Here is a 14767-nt window from a genome sequence, read left to right on the forward strand (position 1 = left end):
ACCTATATCATAACTCCCAAACTAATATCTCCAGCCCATATGTCTCCTCTATGCTTCAGATCCTAATTGTAAATACATCTACCTACTTGAAATCTCCACTAATGTGTCCCAAAGTCACTCGATACTCAAACTGTTGCAAACTGAATGCATTAGCTCATATTCACCATATCAGAGCCTCTCCCTGTGTTCTGTCGCCCATAATTACCTAAGTCAGAAATCTAGGCATAATCCTTGAGCTTCTCTTCATTTTTATTTACCCCTACTGTCTCCTCAGTTACCAAGTTCTTATGATTCCTCCTATTAAATATCTTTTTTTTATTAATTAATTAATTTATTTTTGGCTGTGTCGGGTCTTCGTTTCTGTGCGAGGGCTTTCTCTCGCTGCGGCGAGCAGGGGCCACTCTTCATCACGGTGCGCGGGCCTCTCACTATTGTGGCCTCTCTTGTTGTGGAGCACAGGCTCAGTAGCTGTGGCACACGGGCTTAGTTGCTCCGCGGCATGTGGGATCTTCCCAGACCAGGGCTCGAACCCGTGTCCCCTGCATTGGCAGGCAGATTCTCAACCACTGCGCCACCAGGGAAGCCCCTTAAATATCTTTTAAACTATCCCTTGCTCTTTACCCCCAATATTTAGGGAATATTGCAGCAAAATAAATAAGGAAGGCCTGAAGGAACCAGTCTCTTAGTTTCCATTCTTGGCACTCTTCTGATTCACACTGCTGCTAGTGTTTGTTCAGAAAAGAAAACCTGACCATGTCATGACCCTTCTTAAATCCTTTCCATGGACTCTCTGGCACCATCAGGATGGACCCCTTGCTCTCCATTATATGCCCTTCATGTGGATCCTCATATCAAGTTCAAAAGCTTGTCTAATACTTTCTAAACAGAAACCATGACCCCTGCTTATAGATCCATGGAGAGATATGGGAACCACATAACAAAGTCACATCAATAAATCAAAATTAATGATCCCTATGCCAGTAGGGAGTGGAAAAAACATGCTGAAGAACATTGACTGTAGTTCGTGATTGCAAACTCTCCCTGTATGATGATCCCATAGGAAAAAGATATAAGGCCAAAGATATAATTAGTTCTGAGGCTGAGAACGCACAGACTGATAAAGAGGGGGGAGCATCTTTGTACTGGGCAACATTCAGAAGAAATCACACCGTGTTCTCTAGTTCGTAGTGTTTGGATTTGCCCTTCCAATTGCTGCAAGCCAGCCTCCATCCAGGAAGGTAAGCTAATTCTCCTCTCTCCTTGATGCTCAAGAAGGTATAGTCCTTCATGGAGAACAGACTTGTGGTTGCCAAGGGGGTGGGGGTGGGGGAGAGATAGAGTAGGAGGTTAGGGTTATCAGATGTAAGCTATTATATATAGAAGGGATAAACAACAAGGTCCTACTGTATAGCACAGGGAACTATAGTCAATATCCTGTAATAAACCATAATGGAAAAGAATATTAAAAATAGAATGTGTATATGTTTAACTGAATCACTTTGCTATACAGCAGAAATTAACACAACATTGTAAATCAGCTATACTTCAATTAAAAAATAAACAAATAAAAAAAATTTTTAAGAAAGAAGGTATGGCCCTTGGCCAATAACCTGGATGGGTTCAATATATTCAGAATCCTTGGAAATGGCCTTATAGTGGTCTAGAGCTAGACACACAGAAATTTTCCATTACGGAGTAAAATGGGTTCTTTACACAATTGTCACTGAGACCTTTATCCCAAAGGTTTTACCAGGTGAGAGATCTACACTAAAATCCAAAAGTATGAGTGTTGTTGGTTTGTCTATAAGTCCAGCCCTGGGACAAAAGACAATGCCCATCTCTGGGCAGAGCTCCTCTGGAGAGATGTACTGTGCCAGAGTCCCGGTTAGCTGGGATAAGAACCCTGGCACAGACTACAGACTTCCCTTGTGACCCTCGACATCTGTAAGGAGAATGTGAGAGCAACTCAACAGCCTAAGAAGGTCCAGAGAAAGGAGGTGAGACCCCTCTGCTAGGTCTGGGAAGCAGGGTTAAAAGGGGTTTGGACAGATGTTTTCATACTCTCAGTGGTCTCAGGGCATGGGAGCAGTGGGACTATCAGAGGCTCTGGAGTTAGAACAACTTTGTTTCAAACCCCACCTCTGCCACCTAATAGCCCTATGAGTTTGATCCAATTTCTTAACCTCCCCAGGCTTTCACTTCATCATCTGTAAAACTGGAATTGTTATACCCATGTAAAATGTCACTGTAAAGATCGAATGAGACCATGTTGTGGGAAAATGCAGGGCACTGGACTTGGCAAACAATATGCTCTTTTTTATTAAAAATTTATTTATTTATTTATTTATGGCTGTGTTGGGTCTTCATTTCTGCGCGAGGGCTCTCTCCAGTTGTGGCAAGCGGGGGCCACTCTTCATCACGGTGCGCGGGCCTCTCACTATCGCGGCCTCTCTTTTTTCGGAGCACAGGTTCCAGACGCACAGGCTCAGTAATTGTGGCTCATGGGCCTAGCCGCTCTGTGGCATGTGGGATCTTCCCAGACCAGGGCTCGAACCCGTGTCCCCTGCATTAGCAGGCAGATTCTCAACCACTGCGCCACCAGGGAAGCCCCCAATATGCTCTTGATAAATGATAGTTTTCCTCTACCCTTGCACAGCATGGGACTATACAACAGTGAGTCTACAAAACCAAGAATTCTTAGGGTCAGAACTGCCTCTTTTTGATATGCCCCAGTTCTAATAGCAAGGTCTTTGTTTCTGTTTCTAAAGGACCAGTTAGAAACAACACAAGAGGGAGATGGGGCACTTGCTGAGAGGGGGCCTTAAATGGGGTTAGTGCACCATTTTATAAACAAATAATATTAGTTTTACTTTTATCTAAAAAGTAATGCATGCTCCATGTTCATTTTGATGTTGTTAAATTAAATGTTATTTAACACTGTTAGATGGCAATATTACCCAATTTGATCTACACATTCAAAGCAATCCTTGACAAAATACCAGCTGGCTCTTTGCAGACATTACAAGCTTACCCTAAAATTTATATGGAAGTGCAAGAGAGCCAGAATAGCCAAAACAATTTTGAAATGGAAGTACAAAATTGGAGGTCTCCCATTCCTGATTTCAAAACTTACTACAGAACTACAGTAGTCAAGACAGTCTAGTATTGGCATAAAGACAGACTTATAGATCAGTGGAATAGAATTGAGAGCTCAGAAATAAACCCATACATTTGTGGTCAACTGGCTTTCAGTAAGAGTGCCAAAACTATACAATGGTGGAAAGAATAGTCTTTTCAAGAAATGGTGCTAGGACAACTGGATATCCCCACGCAAAAGGATGAATTTGGACCCTTGCCATACATCAACATACAAAAATTAACTCAAAATGGGTCAAAAATCTACATGAAAGAGCTGACACTACAAAACTCTTAGACGAGGACATAGGCATAAATCTTGTGACATTCGATTAGACAGTGGTTCCTTAGATATCACACCAAAACCATAAACAACAAAAGATACAAAAATAGATACATTGGACATCACCAAAATTAAAAACTTTTTTGCTTCAAAGAACACCATCAAGAAATAGAAAAGACAACCCACAGAATGGGAGGAAATATTTGCAAATCACGTATCTATTAAATGAATTAGATCCAGAATATATAAAGAGAAACTATAACTCAATAATAAAAAGACAACCCAATTAAAAATGGACATAGGATTTGAATAGACATTTTTCAAAAAAAGATGTACAAATGGCCAATAAGCACATAAAAAGATGCTCAACATTCTTAGCCATTAGAGAAATGCAAATCAAAACCACAATGAGATATCAACTTCACACCCACTAGGATGGAAATAATTAAGAAGACAGATAATAGCAAGTATTGGCAAGGATGTGGAGAAATTGGAAACTTTATACACTGCTGGTGGGAATGCAAAATGGTGCAGCTGCTTTAGAACACAATCTGTCAGTTACTCAAACAGTTAAGCATACAGTTACTGTGTGATCCAGCAATTCCACTCGTAGATACATACCCAAGAGAATTGAAAATATATGTCCCCACAAAAACGTGTACACAAATGTTCACAGCAGCATTATTCACAATAGCCAAAAAGGGGAAGCAACCCAAATTTCCATCAACTGGTGAATGAATAAATAAAATGTGGTATGTCCATACGATGGAATATTATCTGGAGATAAAAAGAAATGAAGTACTGATCCATGCTACAGTATAGATGAACCTTGAAAATATTGTGCTAAATAAAAGAAGCCAAACACAAAAAGCCACACTTTGTATAACCCTATTTACATGAAATGTCCAGAATAGGCAAATCCATAGACACAGAAAGTAGATTAGTGGTTTCCTAAAGTGGAGGAGAAGGGGATTAGGAGGAAGTGGGGAGTACAGGGTTTCTTTTTGGAAGTGATGTAATTGTTCTAAAATTGATTGTGGTAACGGTTGCTCAACTCTGTAAATAAACCAAAAACCATTGAATTGTACACTTTAAATTGGTGAGTTGTATGATATGTGAATTATATTTTTACTAAAGCTGTTATAATAAAAAATGATACATGTCCATTATAGAAACATGAGAAAATTCAGAAAAGCAAAAAAGAAGAAAAAGAAACTCCATTCACATTAAAAACTTTTTTTTGTTTTTCTCCAATTGTCCTCAGGATTGGTTAAGTCAAAAATGCCTATCCTGAAATATAAGACCTCTCATGATTCGTTCCGTTTACTGCTTGAACGTCATCTTTCATCATTCCCACATTGGCACCATATGTTTCAACCGTAACGAATTGTTTTTCTCCAAACAGTCCATGCTCCCTTGCAAGTCCCTGCACTTGCACACGTCATTCTCACTGCTTGTCACTGTTGGTCCCTCCCTCCTTCATTTGGCCAATTGTATTCATCCATCAGGTTTCGGCTTAGACATCACCTCTTTCAGAAAGCTTTCCCTGACCCCAGGGATTGGGTGTACCTCCTTGGTGTCTAACAGTTCTCTGTGCTTATTTCTATCAAATCATTCACTCCATGTAGATTTTTTTTAATTAAAATTAAATTATGAACAAAGCTTCCAAGATCTCTGGGGCAATATAAAAATGTCTAACAGTCATGTCACTAAAGGTCCAGAGGGAACAGAAAAAGGAATTGGTGCAGTAAGTAATTTTTGAATAAATAATTACTGAAAACTTCCCAAAATTTGATTAAAGACATATATTTACACATTCAAGAACTCAGTGAACTCCAAACTGTATAAACATAAAGAAAATCACTCCTAGACAGATAATAGTACTGCTGAACACTAAAGATAAAGAAAAATTTTGCAAGAAGATAGAGCAAAATGAAACATAATATATATAAAACAAGAATTTGAATACTGTGGATTTCTCATCAGAAACCACAGAGGGCAGAAGAGAAAGGAATAATGTCTTTAAATCGCTTAAACCTGAATTCTATATCCAGCAAAAATATTCTTCAGGAATGAAAGCAAAATAAGATATTCTCAGATGAAGAAAAACTAAGAGAATTCATCAACAGCTCTAAAAGAAATGCTAAAGGGAGTTCTTCAGGGTGAATATAAATGATACCAAAGAGAATCTTGGAACTTCAGGAATAAAGATGCAAAACAGAAATAGTAAATATAAAATACTATTTTCCTCCCCTTCAGTTCTTTAAAATATGTAGGACTGTTGAAAGAAAACATTATAACATTGTCTGGAGGAATTTTTAATCTATTCAGATATAATAACTATGAAACTTTAAAAGATTAGAAGGGGATGGTAAAGTGGTTATAAGGCTTCACTTCTTAAAAATTTATTTATAGTAAAATTCAGTTGAGTTTTGAGAAATGCATACAGTCGTGTAACCAACGAGACAACTAAGATACACAATAGTTCCAAAATTATGAACCTAATCATTACTCCCCAAACGTTCCTCTGGTCACTTTGTATTTCTTTCCTCTCTCCCCTCCCCACCTCCCCAGGCAACCAATGAGAAATTTTATGTCGCTACAGAGTAGTTCGCACTTTCGAGGTTTTATGTGAACAGAACTAGGCAGGATGCACCCTTTTTTTCTGCCTTCTTTCAGCCAGCATAATTATTTTGAGAGTCATTTATGTTGTTATCAAATAATACATATTGATACGTATTAGTGCACTGGATTCCTTTTGGGAAGACCAAGTCTACTGACACATTATATGTGTGCATACGTACATATACGCATGAGTATGCAAGTTAGAGAGGTAAAGATTCTGAGAGAAACATTTGGTATTTGCACAGTTCTTGGTACAGTATTATGGATACACAGCTGGTACAGATGGAGGGAAGATGTTACCGCTTTCTGGGGGACAGCATATTTTTATGGAAAAGTTCAAGGTTTAGGAGTCGAATAGACATTATTATCTGATTAATAATCATTATATGATTACTAACAACCTTGAGTTGTTACTTATTTATGTGTTATTTATCCTCTCTGATATGTGTGCTAAATGTTATTTATCCTCTCTGTTATAAGTGTGATAAATGTTATTTATCCTCTCTGTTCCTTCATTTCCTTATTTTTGGAAAACAGAGATAATAACAACACTTCATATGGTTGTTATGTGAATTAAAATGAGATTACATATATAAAGCATTGAGCATGGAGTCTGACACATAGCAGACAATCAAAAACGTGTTAGTTCTTTTTCTTTTCTGCCTTTTTTTTTTACATCTTTATTGGAGTAGAATTGCTTTACAATGTTGTGTCAGTTTCTGCTGTACAACAAAGTGAATCAGCCATATGTATACATATATCCCCATATCCCCTCCCTCTTGCGTCTCCCTCCCACCCTCCCTATCCCACCCCTCTAGGTGGTCACAAAGCACCGAGCTGATCTCCCTGTGCTATGCGGCTGCTTCCCACTAGCTATCGGTTTTACATTCGGTAGTGTATATATGTCCATGCCACTCTCTCACTTCGTCCCAGCTTACCCTTCCCCCTCCCCGTGTCCTCAAGTCCATTCTCTACGTCTGTGTCTTTATTCTTATTTGGGGAAAAAATTTCTCATCCTTAAAAAGTGGTAGAGCATCTGAGCTTAATCATAATATCATAGTGCCATCTGGTGACCATATAGAACAATTACATTATCTGTATCAGAGACTTCATTTCTGCAAAAGCTCTACCACATCTAAATGCCTGTCTTTAAGATGTCATCTCTAGTGTGTTCTGGCTTAGTATTGCCGGGTCAGGGAATGAGGACTGTGCTTGAGGTCAGTCCTGCTGAGCTTGGATATGCCTCCCCTGTCTGGGCATCCTATCTGGTCAGGAGGAAGAGCTCAAGGAAAAAGGAGAGGAGTTTCCCGCCTAGCCTAACCCTAAAATGGGCAGATGACAAATTAAGTGTGGAAGCAAGTGAATGAAGTCTTCACATCCGTTCTGCTCTCAGGGATATGGTGGGAGGGAGGAGTTGGTATTGTCTCCTGTTGGAAGGCCTGCCCTTGAACGATCTGGCCACTGCTGCTTTGGCCTTGAGTCCAATCTCAGAGGGGTTTCAAAATCATGTAACCCCTGATATCACACAAATACCCCTAAATATGGACTAGAAAAGGACCCCCTCTCCATTCTACCAGCCCCTTCCCCACCTGGATGAATACAGCCAAGGCCTCTGCATCCATCAGACTTAAGCCTGGGCTCCGGTTGCAGGAAGTACCCCTCCTCCCACCCCGACCTCTAACCGCTCGCAAACGAGTCTCAGCAGACGGCCACTCTTACCATCTCTCCTGTGCCACCAAATTAAGTCAAGACTGGTCAATTTATTAAACGTGAACTTTATTGTGGTTTGGATTATGTAAGGCAGTGTGGTGAAGGCACTGCGGAAGTTAGACTGAAAAACATGGTAGGAAAAGGAGCGAGCTAAGAGAACTACAAAATAATTTTTTAAATGATCGCGTGCTGGACTAGACTAAGTATACTACAACTAGGTCATTTTATTCATCATTGCAGAAGCGTTGAAATATTCTAGGAGGTGGAGCTTGGGGGATGGGGAAGGGCTTCATGGAGGAGGTGGCATTTATGCTGGGCCTTGAAGGAGGGGTAGAATGTTGATAGAGGAGGAACATTTCAGAATGACTGACTCTAGAGAAATTTCTATAGAAGGACTGAAAAAACAAGAGGGCAAACAAACACCCCCAGGGAGTGAACGGTCCCAACTGGGAGAAAAGCCTGAGGGGTCTCAAGCCCCCCAGATGGGGTCTTCAGTACCAATGATATTAGGAGGCACAGGACAACGGGCTTGTTTGTAAACCTAGCAGCAGCAGGAGGTTTCACATTTGCAGTCAGGGGCCCCAAACTGGCTGGACTATGCCGGGATGGAGTCTCTCGTCCTTTTATCCTGCGTGGTCCTTATTCGTCCTTCCTCTTGCCCGCTGACTGCCTGAACGGTAGTTCGTGCGCGCCCATGTGCGCGTGTGTGAGTGTAGGTGTGTGTGGATGCGTGGGGGACCGAGGCTTTGTCTCCCACTGCAGCTTCTTCCACTTTTCCCTCTTGTGGCACACAGCTGGCTTCCATGGAGCTGGAGCTCGGGCCCTTCCCACTGTCTGAGCCTCACGGAATTCCAGCTCTTGATTAAGCACCTAGGAAGCTTCCTCAACATGAAGGTAAAACCTACCGTGGGGGGTGACTTGGGTCAGGGCAGGACTACACTTTCCGGAGGTGGTGGTTGGTGGTGGTGGTGGTGATGGCGGTGCCGGCGGTAAAGGCTGGGGATGTATAAACAGGCTCCGGCTGCTGGGTAAAAGGCTGCTGGGACACCTGTAGTGTTCAGTCAGGAGCTGGGATGTCAGGCTAGACCTGCTTGGCCTTGATCACCCCTCCCCCTTCCTCAACGTGCCCTACAGCGGAGACGTTTTGGGCACCTGAAAACAGCTAAGACATCGGTAGGGAATCCAGGCTGTTTTCGTTGTCCTGCATGAATCTCACCCCCGGAAGCCCCAGAGATCTTTCCTTGGCCAACATCTGTCTGATCTCCAGATAGGACTGTCACCTCCCCCTGTCCAGCTGCTGGAGGTATATAGGTTATGTAGCTACTTACGCTACTCGGATCGGGAGGTATGGGGAACTTATCAGAAGAAAGGAAAAATTAATTACTGTGAATTTCTTTCTTTCAAAAGATTATGAATCCTAGATAAGATCTAGCATCTGACAGAAAATAAAAGGATGGGAAAGCTCTGTCAGGATTCCCTGGAGCTGGAGATTTAGAGCTCAGTGAGATCATCACTGGAAATAACCTTGAAGCTGATGTGGCCTTGTTTAACTTTGGCAGTTGGGCCACCCTTCTTACGCAGGTACAGGGACTTCAGATCACGGCAGTCACTGGGGTCAGCATCCAGAGTAACCTGCCCCAAGAACTGATCACAGAACTTTCGTCTGTTCCAGACCTGGAGAGACAAGTCAAGAAAGTGAAGATGAGCAACCCTCTGTAACATCGGACTTTGCCGAGTGGCATCTAGAACCTAATGCCGGGCTTTGAAAGGTCTGTTTAAAAATCAAGAGACTGTATTTCCTGATACCTCTCTGGCTAAGGGGAAAGTACCTCAAAGAGTAGAGACGAAAAGCCACCAGAGTTCAGAATCAACCTTGACCTATGAGATGGCCGCCGAAAGGCAGCTGGTCAGAAGCATTAAGTCAGAAAAACAGCCAAACCACAGTGCTCCATTCTGAGCAGCAGGGCGAGGGGCATGTGAACTGGCATATACTTCCCCACATGGGAAGTTACAGTACCTGTGTTAACATGTGTATCTGCCAGCATGCGGGCTTCTGCCCACAATGAAAGAAACAGAGGAGAGGAGATTTAGGATGGAGATTCATAAGGAAGCGAGTGATTGTGCCTGGTGGGAGGTGTCTTCGAGTACAAAACAAACAAACAAAAAACCAGGATAAGCCTTGCTCTGTATCCTAGACATGTGTGAGGCACTTGGGATCATCCAGTATCTGGTACTGAATATGAGCCACCTGAGGGTCCCTGTTCACATCCTTACCTGCACTATAATAGGAATGTCAGTGGTCCTTCTGTAGAAAATGGCCTGGGTGTCAAAAATGGCATGAACAGTATTCTTTTGGACAGGAGAACGGACTTCCTCCTTTCCACACTTGATGACCAAATATGGGTTTACAGCTGGAACAAAGTAACATTTATTTTTAACACAGTGATTAAAAGTCCTCTTTCTAGATAGTCAAGAAACTATCTCACTAAGTCTATTCTGGGACTTTTAGCATAACACCTGGGTACTAGAATGACCTAGAACTTTGGTTCCTATTTCCCTTTTCTTTTCTATACTTTATATAGGGATATAGAAATGAATATTAGATAGGCCCTTGCCCAAAGACTTTTATATCCCATTTTCTCTTTTTTTAAATTGAAGTATAGTTGATTTACAACATGGTGTTAATTTCTGCTGTACAGCACAGTGATTCAGTTATACACATATACATTCTTTTTAAAATATTCTTTTCCATTGTGGTTTATCACAGGATATTGAATATAGTTCCCTGTGCTATACAGTAGGACCTTGTTGTTTATATATATCCCATTTTCCTACCACGGTTGACAGCCATTCTGACTTTTCTACACGGAAAACACCACTGGAGAGAATCATTTGTGACCATCTTTTCTAACCATATATGCAATAAATGAAACTGCATTTTGCTTTCCCAGACACCCCTGCAGTTCTTACTTTCATTGGCATACTTCTTCTCCAGGCCCTCGGCACTGTGCACTGTGATCTGGGTGACAACCTTGGGGTAGCCACGAGCCAGATTCCAGCAGGACATCTTGGGCATGTCCAGAGTCAGCTCCCTGGAACATCAAAAAGAAGACACGTCATCCATGACGAATGCCCTTTGATGAGGAGATAGGCTCGCCAAAGCAGACCTTGTTGTTGAAAAACATGAAATGCCAAGTGACCTAGCCCATTCCTCCTCAGACATGGCTTATATTTTATGAGGATGTTTTCCTTTCCCCTTGCTTTAAGGCCCAGCAGATAAAGATCAGAGTAGGCAGGGCTGGGGTGAAAAGGTAGCTTTGGTGACCCAGCACTCAGAACATAATAGAGGAGCAGTGAGGAGTGCTAGCTGTTTAAGAGAAGAGAGAGTCAGCCAGAGAACAGAAGATAAAATATAAGTGGAAAAGCTTAGGCTATAGGCCTGTTCTCCTTAAATGGCAGCTCAAAGCACTGAAGCTCTGACCTCCGCAGGGAACTTCTCACAACCCACACCACTTTGAGAAATCTTTCTCCTGCCATCACTGCAGTTAAATCTGACTTGAACAAGTTGTCCCTTTGAGTGTCCACCTAGGGGAAGAGGGCCAAGAGGGTTAGGACTGGAGGCAAAGCACAGAATGGGAGTTGGCAGGGCTGGCCAAGGACACGGCACCTGAGCTGGACAGGCACTTCAGAGAAGATTCTCAAGAGAAACTCGCTGGTGCGGCCATGCTGGAACATAGTTGGGACAAGCACGTAGTTGCCCTTCTTCAGGTACTTGCTCAGAAACACGGTGCGCGTGTCAATATAAGTGGAGGTCCCTGCGCGCTCCTGGATGTACAGGTGGTGGAGGCGGAATTTGCGGTTCATCTCCACCTGGAAATGCAAGAGAAGGAGATGCTCCTCCATTGCACTCAAATCCTAGTTGTTGCGTTGGAAGATCCCAGCTCTTCTACTTTCTTTATCCCTCGACCTTTCTTAATTCCCCTAACCCCAAGCTGTCCTAATTTTGACACTGTTTGCCATCATTCTCTCCGCTCCAAAGGCCCATTCTTACCTTGAAGAGCTCAAAGCCGATGATGTAATTGTCGGGTCTTCCCATGCGGCGGTAAGTGCGCAGGTCCTTTTGCTGCAGAGACATGATGACCTTGTGCCCATCCTCAGGCACAGTGAAGATGTACTAAGGGAAAGAGGCCAGCAAGGAGCTTAGTTAGCACTTCTGTTTCAGACGAGCCAGCTCAAATTTCAGGGAAGAAAACTCTACCTTGCGAAGCAGAGACTTGGGTTATGTTCTGGGCTTTGCCATTGACTTGCTAAATGCAGATCCTAATGTTTGCTTCTCCCTATGGCATTCAGCATGTGTTGAGAGAGCCAACTTCATACCTAGGCCTTTGATGCCAAAGAGGGTATGCTTTGTTTTAATAAGTTCTTGGTAGGATCTTGGGTTTTTTTAAATTGTCGCCTTATGGGCTTCCCTGGTGGCACAGTGGTTAAGAATCTGCCTGCCAATGCAGGGGACACGGGTTCAAGCCCTGGTCTGGGAAGATCCCACATGCCATGGAGCAACTGGGCACGTGTACCACAACTACTGAGCCTGCGCTCTAGAGCCCGCGAGCCACAACTACTGAGCTCATGTGCCACAACTACTGAAGCCCACGTGCCTAGAGCCTGTGCTCCACAACAACAGAAGCCACCACAATGAGAAGCCCTCGCACTGCAACGAAGAGTATCCCCCGCTCGCCGCAACTAGAGAAAGCCCGCACACAGCAACGAAGACCCAATGCAGCCGAAAATAAATAAATTAATTTTTTAAAAATCTTATAAACTGTCCCCTTGTTTTTAAAAGCTGTACACAGGAAAATTTGAGAATCAACAAAGACAGAAAGCATCCTTGCTTGACTTAACCTGACACTGCAGCATTCCCCTAGGCTAGCTTCCTATTGCCAGCCCAGATGCGTGACTTGTGGAAGGGGCCGGATCCATTTCCTTGGTGAATCGATGCTTTGCTATCACCATTTTAAGGATGCTGCAGGCCTGTTCTAGAGACTTCCCAAACATCATCTGGGGAATCATGGTGCCATTGGGAAGTAAGACTAAAAGGCATCAGATTTCTCTCTCTCTCCCCCAACCCTCCCACCAAGAAACAGGAAACAGATGCAGAAACATGCGCTCACGAGGCCCCCGTCGGTCCATCCTGCACAGACACTAACAGTGAAGCCAAAAAGCCCATTTCCCCAGTTTGGTATATGTTCCTGATAGTTAAAGCATTTCCAGGGCTGTAAATGAAGGGGGGCGGCAATAGGAGCTTTCTTTTCTTTAGGGACAATTAAGGTGGAAGGAATGGAGAAAACTATGAGTTAAGTAAATCAGCCCACCAGCTTTAGTATCCTTCAAGATGGCTGGCCAATGAAGCTCATGGAAAGAAAAGACACACTCATGTGTAAGGCTGCAATATAGTCAGAAGTCTTGTCTCCTGTGGGTTAGCTCATCAGCACGTTTGCAGATAAAACCATCAAGGTTATTACAGGTTCAGGCTTTGGATGTTTGGATTTTTTGCTTTGGGGTGTGCCTGGGCTTGACCTCTAATGTGTCATCTGGAATAGCACTGTAATGGGAGATGGATGGAACGGGGTCATTGACAGGGTAGCGATTCAAATCCTGAGAAGAATGACCTGGTATTCTAGATGAGAAAAGGGAGGCCTGATGATGGGGTTCAGAAGAATCACCTGCATGAGAAAGAGGACACATATAGTAAATGTGTACCCAAGGGAGCAATTAGGCAGTAAAGAAATGAAAAAGAATTGAGAAAACGTCAGGGAGCAGATCCTTTCTCTCTAATGTGGGACCATCACAAGGAAGCAGGGAGTGTCAAAGCATACCCAGCAATATGGTCAGGAGAGAGGCAGCCAGAGGAGGTGGCTTGGATTTGATAATGTCACCAAGTCACGTCTCTGCAAAGAGACACAGTCTGCTTTACAGGCATCTGAGCCAATCCCTATGCATCTTGGTTGATGAATATTACACAATAGCTGCAAATGGGAGAAGTGATGTCAAAGAAATACTCCAAGGTGAGACCTGGCTTCCTATTGCCTTGATAACTTGAAGGCAAAGAAAAAGCATTTGATTTAAACCTGGGGATTCTGCAGGAAGGTATCACGGTTGTTATAGCAGCCTCCTGAACGGTTCATCAGGGGATCATCATCCACAGTCCAGCATCCCACCACCGATTCCAGCTCCTTGCGGCCAAAAATAGGGTTGTTCACATTGCGGCAGACATTCAGTTCATGGAAGTTGCGGCAAAAGTCCTCCAGGCTCATCCTGAATGGAAGGAAAGAAATGAAGATGATACTTAATACCTACCCCGGCAGTTCCATGTGGAAGCCCCAATTCCCTTTAGCACAGAAAACCTCTGCTCACCAAAACTCGCCATCATCAGACATAACAAGCCCCAGGTTCTTGCGATCTGCTGCAGTCAGTTGCTGCCACTCTTCAGAACTAAAGGCAAATGAACAAAGGGATAAGCCATTATGTTTGCCATTGACTTCCTACAGTAAGCAGGATGCCAAAGGAACAGAATACATGAGGACTGGGACAGCTTTGTCTCACCATCAGCTAAGTCACAGGCCCCATGTCCGAGAAGGACCCACAGATGTCACTAAGCATTGACAGCCCGCTAGCAGTCTGGAGGGATGGGATTGGAAGAACGTATAGGGCTTTGCGGATGCAGCAATCAAAGTGGAAAACCACTCACATCTCACTCCAGGGCCCACTCCATTCTTGTCTTCCCAAGGGGTTCCTCAGACGAATCATGTACAGCTTCTCAGTACTGAAGACCTCCACGAGTCTTTCTCCAAGACGGATCTTGCGAATATCAGTCATGGTGTACGTATGGCCCTTCAGTAGACCCCAATCAGTTTCAACTTCTTGTTCCTCCTGATTGGGAAACTGAGAGCAAAGAAAGATACATAAGGGCACAAGAATTGGGAGATCCAAGGCTTGGCTCTTCCTCTTCCTTGATTG

The 14767-nt window shown here is 43.2% G+C and overlaps 1 protein-coding gene across 2 annotated transcripts in view; it reads right to left on the reverse strand.

Moving 5' to 3' along the window:
• Positions 1–2336: 2336 nt before the first annotated feature.
• The window catches only part of CAPN6 (calpain 6), a 49527-nt gene continuing 37096 nt past the window's right edge, over positions 2337–14767 (reverse strand). For both annotated transcript variants that reach the window (XM_082377725.1, XM_082377726.1), the window contains 8 exons: positions 14499–14692; positions 14165–14242; positions 13879–14065; positions 11805–11927; positions 11421–11623; positions 10724–10845; positions 10028–10164; positions 2337–9427 (listed from right to left, as the gene is read on the reverse strand). In XM_082377725.1, coding sequence (XP_082233851.1) covers positions 9245–9427; positions 10028–10164; positions 10724–10845; positions 11421–11623; positions 11805–11927; positions 13879–14065; positions 14165–14242; positions 14499–14692 — 1227 coding nt within the window. In that variant the 3' untranslated portion in view covers positions 2337–9244. The remainder of the gene's footprint in view (positions 9428–10027; positions 10165–10723; positions 10846–11420; positions 11624–11804; positions 11928–13878; positions 14066–14164; positions 14243–14498; positions 14693–14767) is intronic.

The sequence above is a fragment of the Balaenoptera borealis genome, assembly GCF_965194805.1.
Source record: "Balaenoptera borealis genome assembly, chromosome: X".
Taxonomy (NCBI): domain Eukaryota; kingdom Metazoa; phylum Chordata; class Mammalia; order Artiodactyla; family Balaenopteridae; genus Balaenoptera; species Balaenoptera borealis.